Below are 16,969 nucleotides of genomic sequence, written 5' to 3' on the forward strand. Positions count from 1 at the left end.
TCCCTTCCAGCTCAGGATTTATCACGATTCTGTAATCCACCAGCAGTTACATCATCAGCTGTTTCAGGAACCCACATGGATATTTCCTTGGTGTTAGTGTAACTAATAAGCAAAATTAATTTGTTGATGTTCATTTAATGGAACTGTGCTGTTGCTGGCAGGGAGGATGCTGTGTGAGAGCAGCCATTCGGGGGCTGGCAGGGACCCCTCCCTCTGCTCCCCTTCCACCAGCTGAGGCTCTCCTCTCACAGAGGGGTTGCTCCAACCCGCTGCTGTGCCTGTGCAGCACCCCAGGATGGACCCAGGGTGTTCCTGCCTTTGTCTCTCCCCACCACAGTGATGCCACACACTGACACCTTCTCTGACCTGTACCTTTCTCCCCTGGCAGTGAGGGTAAATCCATGCAAGAAACTTGAAAAACACAGAAGAAGAAATCAGGACTTTTCTCTCAGGGCTTGAAATGAGTGTTTTCAAATCTACCCCAGTCAGAGCCTCACTGAGGAGCAGTGATGGGGTGAAGGGTGGTAGAGTGAGGAACAGCCTCAAAAAAAACCCCTACACTGGAACCACAGCTTCTCATACCTGTCACATTGTGGATTTTCAGCTTGAGCACACAAAGCTGAGCTCAGGGGACACTGTCATGTAGATTTAGGGTTTTATCTTCTTTCCTCTCCATTAGCTGTGATACCTTCTTATTATGCTGAAACCCCAAACTTTTCTTTCCTCCAGTGGTTATTCCCTTCCCCATTTGGCAAATATTGATCTCTCTGTGTCCTCAGCATGGGTTCAAATCCACCCCCCTCATCCTCAGCCTGCTCCTGGGGTCGATTGCATGGCAGTGCCACCTCTCATGACATCAGGGAGCAGAGTGAAGGACAAGGAGAGGGATGTTCATCCATTACACGTGTTTTTCTCTCCCCATCCTCTCCCCTGTGCGCCAGAAGTGACAGGGACCTGAACAGGATGGGGCTGATTGTGCTTGGCAGGTGGAGAGGGAATAGAAGGAGCAGGTAGAAAAAGAGCAGCCCAGGATAACCATGAACTTATCCCAGCCTTTTTTCACACTCAGATCCTCCAGCACCTTGGGTGAGAACTCTCCAGGCAGGGGACCAAAATCTGGGGGCTGGCATGTGCAGGAGGCTGCCCCCACTTACCTTGGGGTGTGATTTTAAGCCAATTTAATTAAATTGCTTGGCAAGGTTGCAAGGACTCCTCTATTTCAGCTTGAGCCAGGCCTGTTTTGATTTAGTGTTGGCTGATTAGGAATTAGTGGAAACAAACCTCTCAGAAAACAAAATTAGAGGGTGCACGCTAACTTTTGCACCAGATTAAGTTGAATTAGAAAGCAATTGAAATGTAATTTTCCTGTCTCAAGCAGCCAAGAAACTAGATAATGCAACCAGTGGCACTTGAAGCTTAAAATCACAGCAGCCAGGATTAGCACAACTGGCTTTTTAATGCCTACAAACAACAGATTTATCTGAAGGTCTTTTCTCAAACCTCCCCTATCACCTTCCATATAAAGCTGTGTACAGCTCTTTTTACTTGCCTTGAAATGCAGAATTGGTGTGACCCCAGGACTTGAATCCAGGACTTAGAGCAGCCAGGGTGTTGCACAGTGTGACCCCATAGGTATTTGCATGCTGGGCAATACTAGTTGTACCCTAAATTCCTATAATTTGATTAGAATGGCTCTGTGTGCACAGCTGGAGGGTGCAGAGGCCCAGGGGTGTGGAGGGTGCAGACCCCAGTGGTGGCTGCTGTTCTCACCTGCATCCCAGCATCACCTTCAGGCAGCTCTGAGTGTCTTTGTTCCCCATCTCTCTCATAGAAAAAAGTATCAAGTAGTTTAAAGCCAGGTTTTAATTAAATATTTCAATTGCTGTTTTCCCTACCCATGTGGGAAACACTGCTCCTCCCTTCCCCATCAGCTGGACTGGGCTGGCACCCCTGCACACACCAAGAGGGTTTTATGGGGCTTTGCTGAAAAGGGTGATGGTACAGAGAGGGTGCCAAGCCAGGATGTTTTCAGCACCCCAGGGTCCCCAGAACTGCCCTCAGTGCTGCAGCCAAGCCCTGCTGCACTGGTTACTTGGGGGTCAGGGAGCTGCTGTCCCTGTTGGCCAGAGCACGACTGGGGCAAGGGCTCCATAAAAGAAAATATCTCTTGACTGATGGGGACTGCCATGGGCACAGAACACAGCAGTTTGTGAGCTGCCCAGCAGCTCCTGGCCAAAAGCTAAAGGACTCATGGAGATAATGGGCTCCTGCTGGGTTTCTCTCCTTGCCACCTCCCTCCTGTGCCAGCCAGCAGCTCAGTGCCTGATGATGCTCCAAGTTGCTTAATCCTGTCTTGGCTCACTTGCAACCTCTGTGCAGCTGATTCTGCCTGGCTCCCTGGTCCTGGGCACCACTGACTGGGAGATGCTCTCAGGGCCTGCAGCACCCCCCCACAAGCTAGAAAAAAAATGGGGCACCCCAGACTGCCTGTGCCCTGCACAGTGATGGGGTGGCAGAGCCCAAACTGTCCCCCACAGCCCAGGACACTGTGCAGATACAGGCTAGCATCACCCACAAAGGGTCTTGGCCAAAAACAAGGCCAAAACTGGCAAAGCATAAATGTATGGAGGAGATTTGGGGGCTGAGAACCCAGCCAGGAAGAGAAACACCACAATCCTCATCCAGATACATCCAGGTGAGGGAGCAGGTGAAGGTAATGGGGGCTGTGCTGGCAAGAGCCAATGGTGGAGGGGAGCTGGGGGTACGTGGCCCTATGGGGGAAATAAAAGAGGCAGCTGAGGGAAGTGGTGTATGAGGCAGAGTTAGGGTAAGTGGGTTTTTCTGTGCCTTTGGTGTGCTCTGTGGCTGTTGGGTCTCTTGTACCCCACTATGAGGTTCCTGGCTGTTTGGGGCTGTGCTGGTTCTGCTGCTTGGCTGGGGTCGGGGGGGGGGGGGGTTGTTGTGCCCTTCTGCTGGCTGGGATGGGGTGGAGAAAGCTCCCCCAAAAGAAGAGGCTTTCTGGGGTGTTTGGCTCTGTTGGAGGAAGAGAGGCTGGAGCAGACTTTGAGGTCTGAGTGTCAGGATTAAGGCTGTGGGGGATGTTGGATTGAGGGTGGCTCAGCCTGACCCCTCTGGAAGCTGGAGGAGGTCTGCAGCTGGATGTGTGGGATAAGAGCTGATGCTGCTGGTGCCTGGCCTTGGTTACTGGAATAGGAAACAGGGAGAGAGAGGATGGAAAAACCACCAAAACCTTGAACTTTAAAGGATGATGTGAGGGAGCCCTTGGAAGCTGCTCTGAGCTGCAGGTGTTGGCTGCAAGCCTGGAGGGGAGGAGAGGAGGCACCATCTGTGTGGGATCAGCCCCTGAGTGTGCTGATGCACAACCTGGGTTTAGGGGTTCCATGATGGTGTCTGCTCTGCAAATATCTCTGGAAGTCTTGTTTTCCTGACAAAAGCTGTCTGAAGGCCAGGTCTCGGTTTATTTGTGTGTATATCTCTGGCTTTTGCTAGGAGGTGCTTAGAAATTATTTTATCTGTCCATATTTCATGATGTTTGCAGCCTGTACTCCTTGCTAGGTTTCCAGAACTCTTTTATCAGCTGAACTTGGTCACTTTGTGTCCCTGCATGTGACTGTGGGTCTCTTCTAGTTGGGGGTGCAGATGGAGGAAGCCAGGTTGGGGTCTGTGGTCGAGTGAGAGAGGCTTGGATGTGGCTGTGTGTCCTTAAATTAGTCCTTGAGCTGCTCCTTTTGGAGGCAAGAGGCCTTTCCAGGCTTGGGTTGTGCATCACAGCAAATGTAAAATCCCCAGGATCAGGGCTGGAGGAATGGGGTGTTGCTATCACCAAGGGGTGTCTGTCTGGCTTCCTCCTGGGAGTGCAGCAGCTGTAATTTTTCTAGCCTGACATTAAGTGCTAGTTTGTGCTTGTATTTAGCTCAGTGGCTCAGCTGCAGTGTGTGAGGATCCTGCCAAGCCCTACCTGGGGCAGGGGATCTCCTGTGTCTCCCTTGCTGGGAGTGTGGGGTGGAATGTGTGGCCCAGGCTGCTGGTGGGAGTGGGGGGTCCCAGCCCCCTCAGTGGCTGGTGGGGGACGTTGTTGGGGGTCTGTGACCTGACCCTGCTCTGTGCTGACCCCCAAGAGCACGCAGGGGTGTCCAGCACCTCTCTCAACTCTGCCAAGATGCCGGTCAGGAAGCACAGCCAGCACATGAAGTTGTTCAAGAACAAGGGCAAGGATGAAACTGTGAGTACCCACCTGCCTGTGGCAGCATTTTGGGCCCCAGCAGAGCCCACTGTTGGCAGGAGCAGATGGAGAGGCTTCTCAGGGTCCGTGGCCCTAAGTCTGCCTGTGTGAGGGAGCAGGGGAATGGCTCTGGATACCTTCAGCTGGGAAGTTTGGGTGGCTTTTGGGATGTGCTGTGGGGCTGGCTGGGCTGCAAAAGGAGTGTGGTGGCACGGGCAAGGGAGATGTGAGTTTTGGGTGAGTGGCTGTGGGCTGGGGAAGGGAAATATCTCAGCTGGGCTCTCCCCAGCACTTATCCCTGCAGAGTTGGGGCTGGAATGGGATGTCAGATGTAGGATATGTCAGTTTGATTTAAGCTAGTAGAGGAGATGAGGTGAAGAGATGAGACAAACCTTTCAGGTTCAGAAAATCTACTTTTAAAAACACCCACTGGTTGCTGGCTCATCCAGCAGCCCATGTCCTTGGGAGGCACTGAGGGAGAGACTCCCTCTGTCCCATCTCCATCATCTCTTGGCCATAGCGAGGAGATGCTGGCTCTGCACCCCTCCTGTGGGAAACGTGGGGCAGAGGGCTGCAGGGATGAGCTCCTTGGGGACTGGGGCAATGCAGATGTGAGTGGGATGGTGTTCTTCTTCCCCAGACCCTGCGGAGGCAGAGGGTGGAGGTGAGCATTGAGCTGAGAAAGGCCAAGAAGGACGAGCAGATCCTGAAACGCAGAAACATTTCCATTCACGTGAAGGAGGACAATCCCTCTCTGGGACAAGACAGAGCAGATGAGGTGGTGAGTGCTTAGTGCTCTGCACCTGGGCAGGATCAGTGCAGCAGGAACCATCTCCCACTTGGGCCAGGGGAGGGTTTCAGACTGCCTGGCCTTCCTCTGTGCAGTTTTTCATGGTGATGATGTCCTGCTGGCCTCCCTTGATGGCAGGTAGAACAGGCTGGTGCTCTGGCTCGCTGGGACCTGCTCCTGTCTGGCTCCCTGCACAGCCAAGGGTAATTACTGAGCTTGCAGGCCCATTATGGTGTCAGTGACTCTTTCACTGCTTGATTACAAGCATTAGTTGCCTTGAAGGCTTTTGTGGATTCTCTTCCTCTGCCTCATCTCGAAACCGTGTTGCATAAAGAATAGACAGTGCTTAGATATGAAGTGGTGACTGAGCCGGGTCTAGACGGCTGATTGAGTGCGAGATTAAACGGAGGGAGTCCCGGCTGACTCTGAATCATCCCCTGTGACACAGATTATCCAGCCATCCTTGGAGGAGATCGTGGAAGCCGTGAAAGGAGAAGACACCCAGCTGCAGCTGCTCGCCACCCAGGCCACCAGGTACACACCTGGGGGCAAAAGGCTGCGAGTTCCTGTTTGAGGAGCTCTCTAGAGAGATGGCAAAGGGAGAAGGAGCCTGGTAACCCAAACTGCCCTTGGCAATCTCAGCTGTGCCTGTTCTGTGGCCTGTGTGCTGTGCCTGGCTCACGGTCCTGTGTGAACCCAACCAAGGGGTTGGCTGTGCTGTGCCAGGAATTATGCTGGATCCCACAAGAAATCGAGTGCCAGATGCTTGGGCAGGACAAGGACTGGGGAGCCTGGCTCTGTAAAGGGTCAGTGCTGAGCAGGGCTGTCCCCACAAGGGTGGGGACATGAAGGACCACAGGGTGCCATCATCACCCAGCTGGCAGCAGGGGTGTCTCCTGAGGCTCCAGCAGAGGCTGCATCCCTGCTGGTGCTTCCTTGGCTGGCTCAAACTGCTTTATCAGTGGTCTGGGACCAGCACCATTCCCAAGGAGTGTGGCTGTGAGGATGTCAGGGCTTTATTTCCAACAGACACCCTGCTCCTGCTTCAGCATCTTTAGGAGTGTCTTCCCTCTGTATGGCAAGCCCTCTGCTGAGGGTTTGTTGTGGTGGGATGCTGAACCATCAGTGCTTCCCCTGGAAGCCACATCCTCGTGCCTGAACACAGGGCTATGGTGGCACCATGCAGGGCTCCTCATGGCTGACTGTGCTGTGTGCTCTCTCACAGGAGAATTCTGTCCAGGCACAAGGACCCCCCTATTAATCAGATCCTCGAGCTGGGGATCATCCCAAGGATGGTGGAATTCCTGGGCCGTGCTGACAATCCTGCCCTGCAGTTTGAGGCAGCCTGGGCACTGACCAACATTGCCTCTGGCACCTCGGAGCACACCAGGGCCGTGGTGGAGGGAGGGGCCATCCCAGCCTTCATCTCCCTGCTCTCCTCCCCACACATGCACATCAGCGAGCAGTCAGTGTGGGCCCTGGGCAACATTGCAGGTGAGGGCACCACGAGGGGTGTTTGGGGGTCCCTGACTGAGCCAGGGACTTGATGATCCCTGTGGGCCCCTTCTAACTTGAAATATTCTGTCATTCTGCTGGGGAGATCAAGTATTGGTGCTCTGCTCCCTGCAGCTTTGTCTCCAAGCTGCTGCCCCTACTGAACCCCATAACTTTTCATCCCATTAATGTTGCCTGGCAGCCTTTGAGATCCTGTGCTGGCTCTGCAAGAGGATTTTGGCCAAAGCCAAGGGCAAGACTCTGTCCTGCTGGGGTGGTTTAACTTATTAATGTCACCATAGGGACAACAGAATGGGTCATGCCTGGCATTCCAGTCTGCCCAGTAAATCCTTCCCACCTGGAAATGCCTAATGGTGTGTGGCTGGTGGGTCACCTAGCCCTGGCCCTGCAGATCTGATTGTTCTCTGATGTTGAATGTCTTGTGACTTGGGTAGATGCAGTGACCAACCCATTTTATCTGTCCAGGGGATGGCCCTCTCTACAGGGATGCTCTTATTGCTCGTGATGTGATTCCTCCCCTGCTGGCTCTGGTGTCACCTGCTACTCCAGTAAATAACCTTCATTTTCTTGACTTAACAGCTCTTAATCCCTTGGGTGATGGGTGAAGTCCACTGTCTGCCTTGTACACAACAAACCAACTGTAAATTAAATGAGACCCTGCTCTAAACTGCTTTTGTGGCCCTGCCTATGCACAAAGCTGGGGATGCCAAGCAGACACTCCAAGTCAATGTGATCTCTTTTATCCTTGGCTTTCTTACCTAGCTCTGACTATCTCAGGCTAGGAGGAAGATGAAACTGGTGTGAGGCAGACTTGCATATGTATGTGGAAGGGCTGAACTTGCCTTTCAAGCTTCCTGCTGCTGCTTTGAGTTTTGCCTCTGCTCTTCTGCAATGGTTCTGGCCCCACTGTTCTGTCTCTGGTGTAAGAACCTTCACAGGATCACACAGACTGAGAGTCTCTTGGGAGCAGTGAGGATCTTACACCTGCTTTGTGTTTCAGGTTGGGTTCCTGAGGAACATCACCTGGACATTGTCAAACCTGTGCAGGAACAAGAACCCCTGCCCTCCCTTGCATGCTGTGCAGAAGATTCTGCCAGTCCTCCTCATCCTCCTGCAGCACGATGACAAGGATGTCATCTCTGACTCCTGCTGGGCTGTTTCCTACCTGACTGATGGCAGCAATGATCGCATCCAGGTTGTGGTGGAGACAGGGATTCTCCCAAGGCTTGTGGAGCTCATGGACAGCCCAGATTTGATTGTTATGGTAGGGAACAATCAGCAGTCTCCACCCTCTGGTCCATTTAATGTAGAAAGGTCTGAGGAGAGGAAAGACATGTGCCCTTGTTCTGTATGACAGCTGTGGTGTGCTGTCCCCTCAGCCTGCAGAACTGCCTGCCTGTCAAGTCACTGCTCTGCTCTGCTGGCTGAGGCTGGGGAGAGACTCTAAAGCTGCTTAGAGCAAACGAGGGATGACGAGGCTGTAAATAAACAGCCATCACCCACAATGCTCTCCTTGAGTGAAGGATCAAGCATTTAGAGGAGGATCTTGCTGGGCTTTCTGTCATGTATCCCTCGAGGTAAGAACTCTCCTCATCTCCTCTAATCTCTGTCTAGACTCCAGCCCTCCGTGCCATCGGGAATGTGGTCACAGGCACAGACCAGCAGACGCAGGAAGCCATCGATGCTGGTGTCCTGACTGTCCTGCCCCGGCTGCTGAGGCACATGAAGCCAGTGATCCAGAAGGAAGCAGCCTGGACCCTCAGCAACATTGCAGCAGGGCCTTCCCAGCAGATCCAACAGATCATCAGCTGTGGGTTACTGCCACCTTTGGTGGAGCTGCTTGACAGGGTAAGAGATGGGCACGGTGCTGCTGCAGGAGGACAGTGGGGTTCAAGAGGCCTGGGATGGCTCATTTGTGGAGCACTTGGCCCCAGAGCCTCCTGAAAAGGCTGTTTCAGAGCTCTTGAGATCCTTGGGACAGCCTGAGCACTCTGATTTGTCAGTACACCTGCATAGAAACACATCCTGGAGCTGCTCCAGGTGTCTGTGCATCACCCAAAGGTCTGGGAAAGGGATCAGCCCAAGCTGAGTGTAAGGGAAATGTTATCCTCACCTCACACTGATCCTAGAGGGATACTAAAGCTTGGGAATGCCTTTGCTGTGCTGCTTTTCCAGGGTGACTTCAAGGCTCAGAAGGAGGCTGTGTGGGTAGTGGCCAACTTCACCACTGGAGGAACAGTGGATCAGGTGGTGGAGCTTGTCCGTTCTGGGGTCCTCAGACCTCTGCTCAACCTGCTCTTGGCCAAAGACAGCAAAACCATCCTGGTCATCCTGGACACCATTTCAAATCTCTTCCTGGTGAGATCTGCTCATCCTAAATGCCAGTTTTGAATCCCTTCCTGATAAGATCTCATGTTTTGACTTTTTTCCCAAAGAGCAGCAAAGAGTGAGACAAATACTCACATTGTGTGGTTAGAACAGTGACTGTTTATTTTTGGAGTAGGAGAGGCTTCATGTTGTCTAAATTTTTCTTGGATACCCTTGGGTTGTCTAAAGGGCTTGGCAAGATTAAGTTCCCAAAGTGTTGCTCTTCATCCCCTGCTCACTGGCTTGGCTGGTAGCCCCCAGTAGAAACTGGTATTCCACAGGCACCAGTCACATCCCTGGCATCAGGAAGGGACCATAAATTCAGGGACTGTGAGCTTTTGACTTGTAGATCAGGGTTATAATTACAGGAAAGACCATATCAGACCTGTTACTGATGTTCCATTTTCCTGCCTGGCTTTCCAATATAACAGGCAGCTGAGAAGCTGGGAGAGACAGAGAAGTTGTGCCTGCTGGTGGAAGAACTTGATGGTCTGGAGAAAATTGAGGAATTGCAAAACCATGAGAATGACATGGTCTACAAAGCTGCCCTGGGCATCATCGAGAAATACTTTTCTGGTGAGGTATGTGAGCCCTTACTGTTTCTCACTTGAAAATGTGAAGCAATTGCACACTGGAATGAAGCACAGAGTTTAAGGATACTGGAAGAGGTTTTTGGAGAAGACTTCCACATGACCAGAGTAGTCCTTGCAGCTTCTTTCAGCTGCTTTTAAAGGTCTCTAAAAGCTCCAAGCTGCCAGCCAATGAGTTGCACAACAGACATAGATGCCTTGATAGTATCTTGCTGCTGGAATTTAAACTGGCATCAGCTGGAGTTACTGCAGTTACTGATATGAATACCAAATGTGGAGAAGTTTCCTCCTTCAGAGCTGAGCTGGCTTGTCACTATGAATGGCAGCCTCCTACTCAGCTGATAACAGTGCTCAGGTTACATTTGGATTACTTGACCCTTCTCTTGGTAAGGAATCTATGGAAAAAGAGGATAGGACACCAGCCAGGAGCTGAAAGAGTCCAATGACTGTCACAGGTGCCATATTTTGTCCTAGCCTTACACTTGCAGATGGGAAAATGTCAGGGAAGAGGCTTAGAGGACTGGCAGGCCTTGGAGCTGTGGCTCAGTTTGGGTGTGAGCTGCAGCAGGGGGCAAAGGTCTGGTTTAGTCCTTTGTCAGAGCAGGGTCTGTGGGGTGTCCCTGTGAGAGGGTGTGGAGGAAGTTCTTGACACCAGCCCCTGCTGGAGGGGCTGGATGCCAGGGGAACATCTCCCTCAGCAGTCCTGGCTCACTGCTGTTCCAAGCAGGCCATTTAATTTCAATGAGTTCTACCACTGCAGCCACTTTTTTTTTTTTCCTTTTGCTTCTGGTGTCTGAGCCCAAAGGCTTGGCTGCTTTTGTGTGTGGGCTGCAGGGACACTGCAGCTTCAGGGTGCTGCAAGGAGCAGCAAGGCTTGTCCTGGTCTCCAGGAGTTCTGTTACAGCCAAGCTGGGCTTAACAGCTGGATTTTTAGAAACAAGAAAAAAACAGAGGAGCTGTAAAAAGCTTAGAGGTTTATTCAAACGCAGACTTTCTAAGTGATTGTTATAATTTTTCTCCTAGGAGAATACAGACCTGGAGCCCCAGACTGGCCAAGATGGGCTCTATGATTTCTCAGTGAAGAAGCAAGACTTCAATTTCTGAAGAAGCAGAACACAGCACTAAGCTGGTGGGTGGAGGTACCTTGGAAGAGCTCAGACATCCAAACCATGAGGAACAGAGATGCTGAGCCTTTTTACTTCTGAAATTTATCAATAAATTGCACTTTTGGCTTTGTACCTCTTGCCTTTAATTATTTCCCCCCTCCTTTAAGCTGCTGTTGCAAAATACATGGCTTGTTTTTTTCCAATAGCATCTCAAGGCCTTGTAGGAGTGTGTTGCATCCCCTGGGCACCTTTTCCAGGTGGAATCTTTCTTCTAAGCACATTAAACTGCAGGAGAGCAGAATCCTGCCACCAAATCCTTGTGCTGAAACCTTTTAGGTTTGACTTGGAGTGGCTGAAGTAGCTCTAAAAAACTGTTTGAGAAGTTTCACCCTTCTGCAGGCACCATCATTGCTGTGGGAAAGGAGCTGAGCCAGGGCTGGGAGGGTCTGTGTCCTTGCTGTGTTATTTCACATGGAAGCTTTGGAGTGTGGCTGTGGGAGCTGTTGAGTAAGTGCTGGTCCTTTGGAAGCAGTGCAGGAGCAATGATTCACCTCTGCTGCAGCTTCCCTCTTGCCATCCATCAGCCCGGAGCCCATCGATCTGGCTCTGCCCTCTAATTCCGAGGACCTGTATTTCAGGTTTCCATGGTGTGTCCCTGGCTCTTGTTCTCCTCTCCAAGCCCTCCAAGGGTGGTCCCAGAAGAAAGTGATGATGGGGCTGAGCCCATGGCACAAAGATTTTGTGCTGTGCATTCTCAATAAGCTGCTTGGCCATTGCTCCATCCTTGCAGTGTTGATGGTTCCCAGCAGCTCACTCCCCAGTCTCAAAGGCTTTACTTAAGGCAGGATGAGGGAGCAGCTTTCCCTCTCTGTTTTGGGGGGTTTGGCTCTTCAAAGTGATCCTGGGTGGGCTCAGGGCTCTGTTTCCTCAGGTGCAGTAGGAGGTGATGTGACAGGCAGCTTAATCTGGAGGGAAAATCTTTTCAGGAAACAGAGACTCTTCCTCTGCCCTGGATCTGTTCATCAGAGGATTTATGCATTTTTCCTGCAGGCCACCCAGGGAAAAAGGGAGTTGGTAGTAAATGTCTTCTCTGGGAGGAGCTGTGCAGCCTCAGTTATGGGTAGCAGGGTTGAGTATCACTTCTTAAGTATTCAAATACTGGAGTATGATGAAATGCAAAGCGTTTCTTCCATCCAGAACTATGGACTTAAAAACATGACCCAGCACTGTCTGAACATAGACTTTAACCCGGGCTGGTGCTGCCTGGGCTCTGTGGGCTTCCCACTGCTGCCAGGGCTGATGGGGCACCTGGGAATGGCCACAGTTCCCTGGGTGAAGCAAATGTGAGGAGTGTGAGGGACAGAGCTGGGGCCTGTGTGCTGCCCTGGTTCTGGACTGTGCTCCTGTGTGGACTATCCCAGTTGGCTTTTCCCATGGCCTGGCAGGGCTGCCCTGTACAGCTGCTCTTTGCTGATGCTCTGATTTTAAAAAAGCAGGATCAAAAGAGAAATGGGAAATCTCTTGGATTCTTTTTCCTATCTCTGTTTGGTGCTGTTACAACGTCTTCTTTCCATCCATGTAACTTACAATAAAATATTGCTGTGAAAGCAGGGGCCAGGGCAAAGTGCCCCTCTCAAAAAGAGTGTTGGGATGTGGCTGCTGTCTGCCCTGGCAGCTGGAGAGCTGGGCCCAGTGCCTGGAGGATCCCCAAGGCTCCTGTGTGGGTGTGTGAGCAACCTGCAGGCAGCTGCTTGCCCTCCCCTGCTCCCTGCCAGCCCCAGGCACAGGAGCAGCACTTGGAGCTCTGGGGCAGGGGAGGCATCCCCTTCTCCCTGTGGGATGGGGCATCCAAGGGCACCAGTGATGGGGAAATGCTGCTGTGCTTCCTCAGGGCAGCTCGACCTCCCTCTAGACATGCTCAAAAAATTAGTTTTTTTTTTCTAATTAAAACCTCCCCTGTCCTGGCCCCAGAGGAAGAGGTAGGGGATCATTCAGGCTGGAAAAGACCTCCAGGATCATCCACTGACTTCCATCAGCCCACTACCCTTTCAGTGCCATCTCTACTCCTCTGAGCATTTTCAGGAGTGGGGACTCCACTGCTGCCCTGGGCAGCCTGTCAGTGCTTGACCAGTGAAGGAATCTTTCCTAATTTCTAACCCTGGCACAAGCCAGGGCTGTTTCCTTTGTGTTGTCACTTGAGAAAAGAGTCCATTCCCCACCTGGCACCCTCCCATCAGGGAATTGTAGACAGGGAGAAGGTGCTGCTTCGTTTCTGGGGATGGAAAAGACACTGCCTATAGTGGTGCTTGTCCCAAATTAAGACCCCTTTACATTCCAGTGCTACCTTCAGGCACACCTGTGCCCCCTCCATACATCTGTGCCACTGTGAGAGCCCCTGTTCACCCCCATGCCAACCCCAGCACGGTTGTCACCCTCAGGCTACCTTTCATCTCACCCCTGTTCCACCCTGAGATCACCTATTCATCCTCACGTGCCCCTGTTTGCCCCCTTTCATCCCAAGACAGCTCTAGGCACTCCTATTCCCCCATTCCACCTCTATTCTCCCCTATGCCATTCTCCAGGCATCTCCATTCCCCTTTATTTCCCACATCCCACTCCTGTTCTGCTCTATTCCCCACTATTCACTCATATTCTCCTCTTGCCTCTATCCCATTCTTTTTCCACTCTTCCCCCATCCTACTCCTCTTCCCTAAATCCTCCTATTCTCTAATTCCTCCTATGCCCCCATCCCACTCTTCTTTCTCCCACTCCCCCATTTCCCCATCCCAATCCTAGTCCCCCCCATTCCCCCATCCCACTCCTATTCTCTAATTCCCCCTATTCCCCAATCCTACTCCCATTTTCCCATCCCAATCCTATTCCTATTCCCTAATTCCTCCTCTATTCCCCCCACCCTCTCCCCTCGCCAGGGGGCGCTCCCCCGACTCCTTCTGCGCACGCGCCACTCCCCGACCTTCCCTGTCCCGACCTTCTCCTCATGGCGTCCGGACGCGGCCACGCCGCTCTGCGCGCTGACGTCACGGCCCTCCGTTGTGCGCGGGGGCGTGGCGGGGGTGTGGCCACGGTTCTCCGCGGCCGGGCCGAGCCGGGCGGGCGCGTCGGCGGCAGCGGCTGAGGCGGCGGCTGAGGGAGCGGAGCCTGCGGCGGCCGCCGGAACGCTGGCCCGGGAATCCCCGGCATCGTGAGGAGCAGGCGGGCTCGCATGGCGGGGCTGCGCGGGGCCGCCGGTTGAGCTCGGCGCCGCCGCCTCCTCCTCCTTCTCCTCCTCCTCCTCCAGGCGCGATGTCGAATCCCGGTACCCGCCGGAACGGATCCAGCATCAAGATCCGCCTCACAGGTAACGGGGCGGCCGCGGCACGGTGTGTGTGTGGCCGCACATCCACGGCTGGGCCCGGGGTCCCCTCCCCTCCCCTGGCGCCTTCGCCCCCTCCCCGGCCTGGCTGTGAGGGGAGGGGCGGCCGGGCCCGAGCTCCCAGCGTTGCTTAACTTTTATCCACGGTTTTTCTGTTCCGCTTCTACCTCTGTGACCCGACGGAGCCTCTCTGTGCTTTTGTTTATTTATATTTTTTCCCGCCCCTCCGGCGTGGGGTGCTTGAGCCCCCTTGGGGTGACGTGAATTTGATGAAGGCGGGGGTTTGTCACTGTCTGCCCCTCGTTTTCCAGCAGATCAGGGCAAGCTGCTTCTTTCTGGGGTCTTTCCTGCACCTTCCCCCGTGGAAGGTGACAGTCACCACCCCCTCCAGCACCCTGACCCTAAATGAGGTTCCTTCTGCACTCTTCCCGATGGGGGGATCCCTGTTGATAACTCTCCCCTGCATTTTTCCCCTTTGTGGGGTCTCTTCTGCACCCTCCCAGTGGGGGGAGTTCCCTGTGACACCCCTGCCCCCCTTCCTGGGGTCTCTGTCTCTTCTGCACCTTCCCTGTCTGTGGGCATCCCTGTGACACCTTTCCCTCTTCCCAGCCCTTTCCCAGGGTTTCCCCTGTTTCCTTCCCCATGGGGGTATCCCTGTGCCCCCCTTCCACCCCTCCAGACCCCTTCATGGGGTCTCCTCTCCACCTTTCCCAGGAGGATTCCCAGGGCCACCTCTCCCACAGACTGGCTTTCAGCAAAGCCTTTCATAATTTGCCTCGCTTCACTTTAATTAACAACCCCCCCAACCTCCTGGGTGCCAAGGAGGATAACTCAGTTGCTAATGAGAAAATACCCATTTAGTTGCTTTTAGCTGGGTTCTTTTTTTTTTTTTTTTTCAGTGTGTTTTTTTTTTTAAATTTTCCCTCCTTCCTCTCGACTTGTTTCTCACCTGGCACATTGTGACATTCAACTTTGGAAGTTCCTGCCCCGTGCAGGAGGTGACACGCAGAGCTGTGTCTGTCCTGCCTCCGTGTGAGGCCTCTGGAGGGTTTGTGGATGGACAAACCAATTTGTGTTGGACCCTGAAAGATCTGGATTAAGTCTTTTGGAAGCTGCTCTGGTCGATACCGAGCCTGCTTCTTTAATGGGAAGAGACACGGTTCCTGCTTGTTGAGACTGCCGTGTGAATTATTAAAAAATAAGGTCCAGTCTAGTCTTTCAAAGGCAACAAGTGGATGCTTGGAGGTCACTTGGGCTGGAGAAGCCCCAGTGCTGCTCTGGGTGACCGGAATTGATCCCTGGAGAGGGATCTGCTGTGTGTGGGTGCATAAAACAATAGCAAATAATGAGAAAACGGTGCTGGTGAAACTGCAGTTACAGGTTAACTTGCTCCTGGCACGTAACACACTCAGAGGCAGATCATCAAAAAATAAAAATCCTGGTGTTCTTTTAATCCTTTGATTCTGCACTGCTTGTGCTTCAGAAGACCAAAGTTTGTGAGGATAATGTAAATCTGAAAATCCTTTTCTTGGATGGGAGAAGACTGGAAATATTTTTAGGTTGTATGAATGATGTTTGATCTGAAATGAGTTTTGTGGTGATGTATACCAAATGTCAGCTCAGTCCTTAATGTGGCTTATTTTTATGCAAGTCAGTCAATAAAAATGTGAATTAAATGACTTAGGCCATGGTCATAGCCCTTCTGAGCTGGAGGAGATCATTTAAATAACAGAGAGAAGCTGTTGAGTTTAATTTTAAAGGCTGAATACTGCAGCAAAATGCTTTTTTACTTTTACCATACACTAGTCTTTGCTCTGAGCTGGGAACGTTTCCTGGAACAGGCTGAAGTTTCAGTTTATTGAGCAACTTGGTAGATTTATTTTTTATTACTCCCCATTTTTAAACTGTATTGAAGAAATCTCCTGCTTGCTCAAACACATCTTCTGTTTTTACAAGCAGGAAACCTGGGTGATGTGACAAAAATTACTGTATTTAATCAACAAATAAATTGCTCTGGGAGAGGTTTAGCTCTGGAATTGTTGGGCAATGCCGAGTTCTTGGCTTGGCTGGGGCTGGGGTGCTGACTTACCTGTTTCAAATAGCTGCAGCCAGCCTGGCTGTTGTTTTCTCATCTCCTTGGCTATTGGGAGATTTGAGCACAGTTAAATCAAGACAGAAGACCTCGTTTGTTATGATTTACTACCTTCATTGTGTTTCCTGTGATTAGGCACCATTGAAGTTTTGCAGTACTGAAAATAGCAGTGTAAATACCACTTGGGACTCGTGTGAGCATCACGGGGTGAATGGCAAGGGAGCAGTGGTTGAATCTCCTGTGATTTTTTTGAAGACATAATTTTAAAGACATAATTTTTTCCTCATCTGTTGTAAAGGTATTTGTATTAGCAGAGCGTTGGGGTTATTTATGTGAATATATCCAAAAGTTCTCAATCCTCTGATGATTACCAGAAGTGGTCTCTCAGTCAGTCCTAGCCTAATGCAAATTGTGATGAAGTAAAATAGCAAATAATGCACCCTGTGCAGAAATACTAAAAACCTCGATGTAACAATGAGTTGCACGACAGGTTAAAATGATTTTGTGGCCTGTGGATCTCAAATATGCTAATCTCCTGTCATATCTCAGTTTCTCCTCTTCTTTCCACTAAAGCCTTTACCCCAGCTGGTGATGCAAGAGCCAGAGATACTCTGGCCTCGTCTCTTGCTCCTTGGAACAGTTCTAGGCAAAGTGAGAGAAAACTTCCCATTAAATCTGTGGTCTCTTCCTATCTGTGCTGTCATCAGGGCAGCGCAGCAGTGGCGAAATGACCAACACAAGGATGGAAAAATGAAGTGATCCTGTGAGTGCATGTCCTTGCCAGATGTGCTCAGGGTCTGCTGGGTCAAGGAGGAGCACGATCCACAGGCCAGGAGACCGTCACAGAGCACGTGTCCCGTTTTTCACCCTTGTGCTTCTCTGAAACCTTTGTT

General features: G+C 51.7%; 2 protein-coding genes across 5 annotated transcripts in view; both read left to right on the forward strand.

Annotated features, from left to right (window-relative positions):
• Window positions 1-4,180: 4,180 nt before the first annotated feature.
• KPNA7 (karyopherin subunit alpha 7) lies at window positions 4,181-10,743 on the forward strand. The gene is made up of 10 exons (XM_014894381.2): window positions 4,181-4,243; window positions 4,884-5,024; window positions 5,482-5,567; window positions 6,259-6,527; window positions 7,014-7,096; window positions 7,549-7,812; window positions 8,163-8,396; window positions 8,724-8,906; window positions 9,347-9,496; window positions 10,529-10,743. The coding sequence occupies exons 1-10, from the start codon at window positions 4,181-4,183 to the stop codon at window positions 10,607-10,609; spliced, it is 1,554 nt and encodes a 517-aa protein (XP_014749867.1). The 3' UTR covers window positions 10,610-10,743.
• A 3,072-nt stretch (window positions 10,744-13,815) lies between these two features.
• The window catches only part of SMURF1 (SMAD specific E3 ubiquitin protein ligase 1), a 47,533-nt gene continuing 44,379 nt past the window's right edge, over window positions 13,816-16,969 (forward strand). For all 4 annotated transcript variants that reach the window (XM_014870696.2, XM_088174287.1, XM_014870706.2 and 1 more), the window contains exon 1: window positions 13,816-13,969. In XM_014870696.2, coding sequence (XP_014726182.1) covers window positions 13,915-13,969 — 55 coding nt within the window. In that variant the 5' untranslated portion in view covers window positions 13,816-13,914. The remainder of the gene's footprint in view (window positions 13,970-16,969) is intronic.

The sequence above is a fragment of the Sturnus vulgaris genome, chromosome 16 (assembly GCF_052056855.1).
Source record: "Sturnus vulgaris isolate bStuVul1 chromosome 16, bStuVul1.hap1, whole genome shotgun sequence".
Lineage (NCBI taxonomy): Eukaryota > Metazoa > Chordata > Aves > Passeriformes > Sturnidae > Sturnus > Sturnus vulgaris.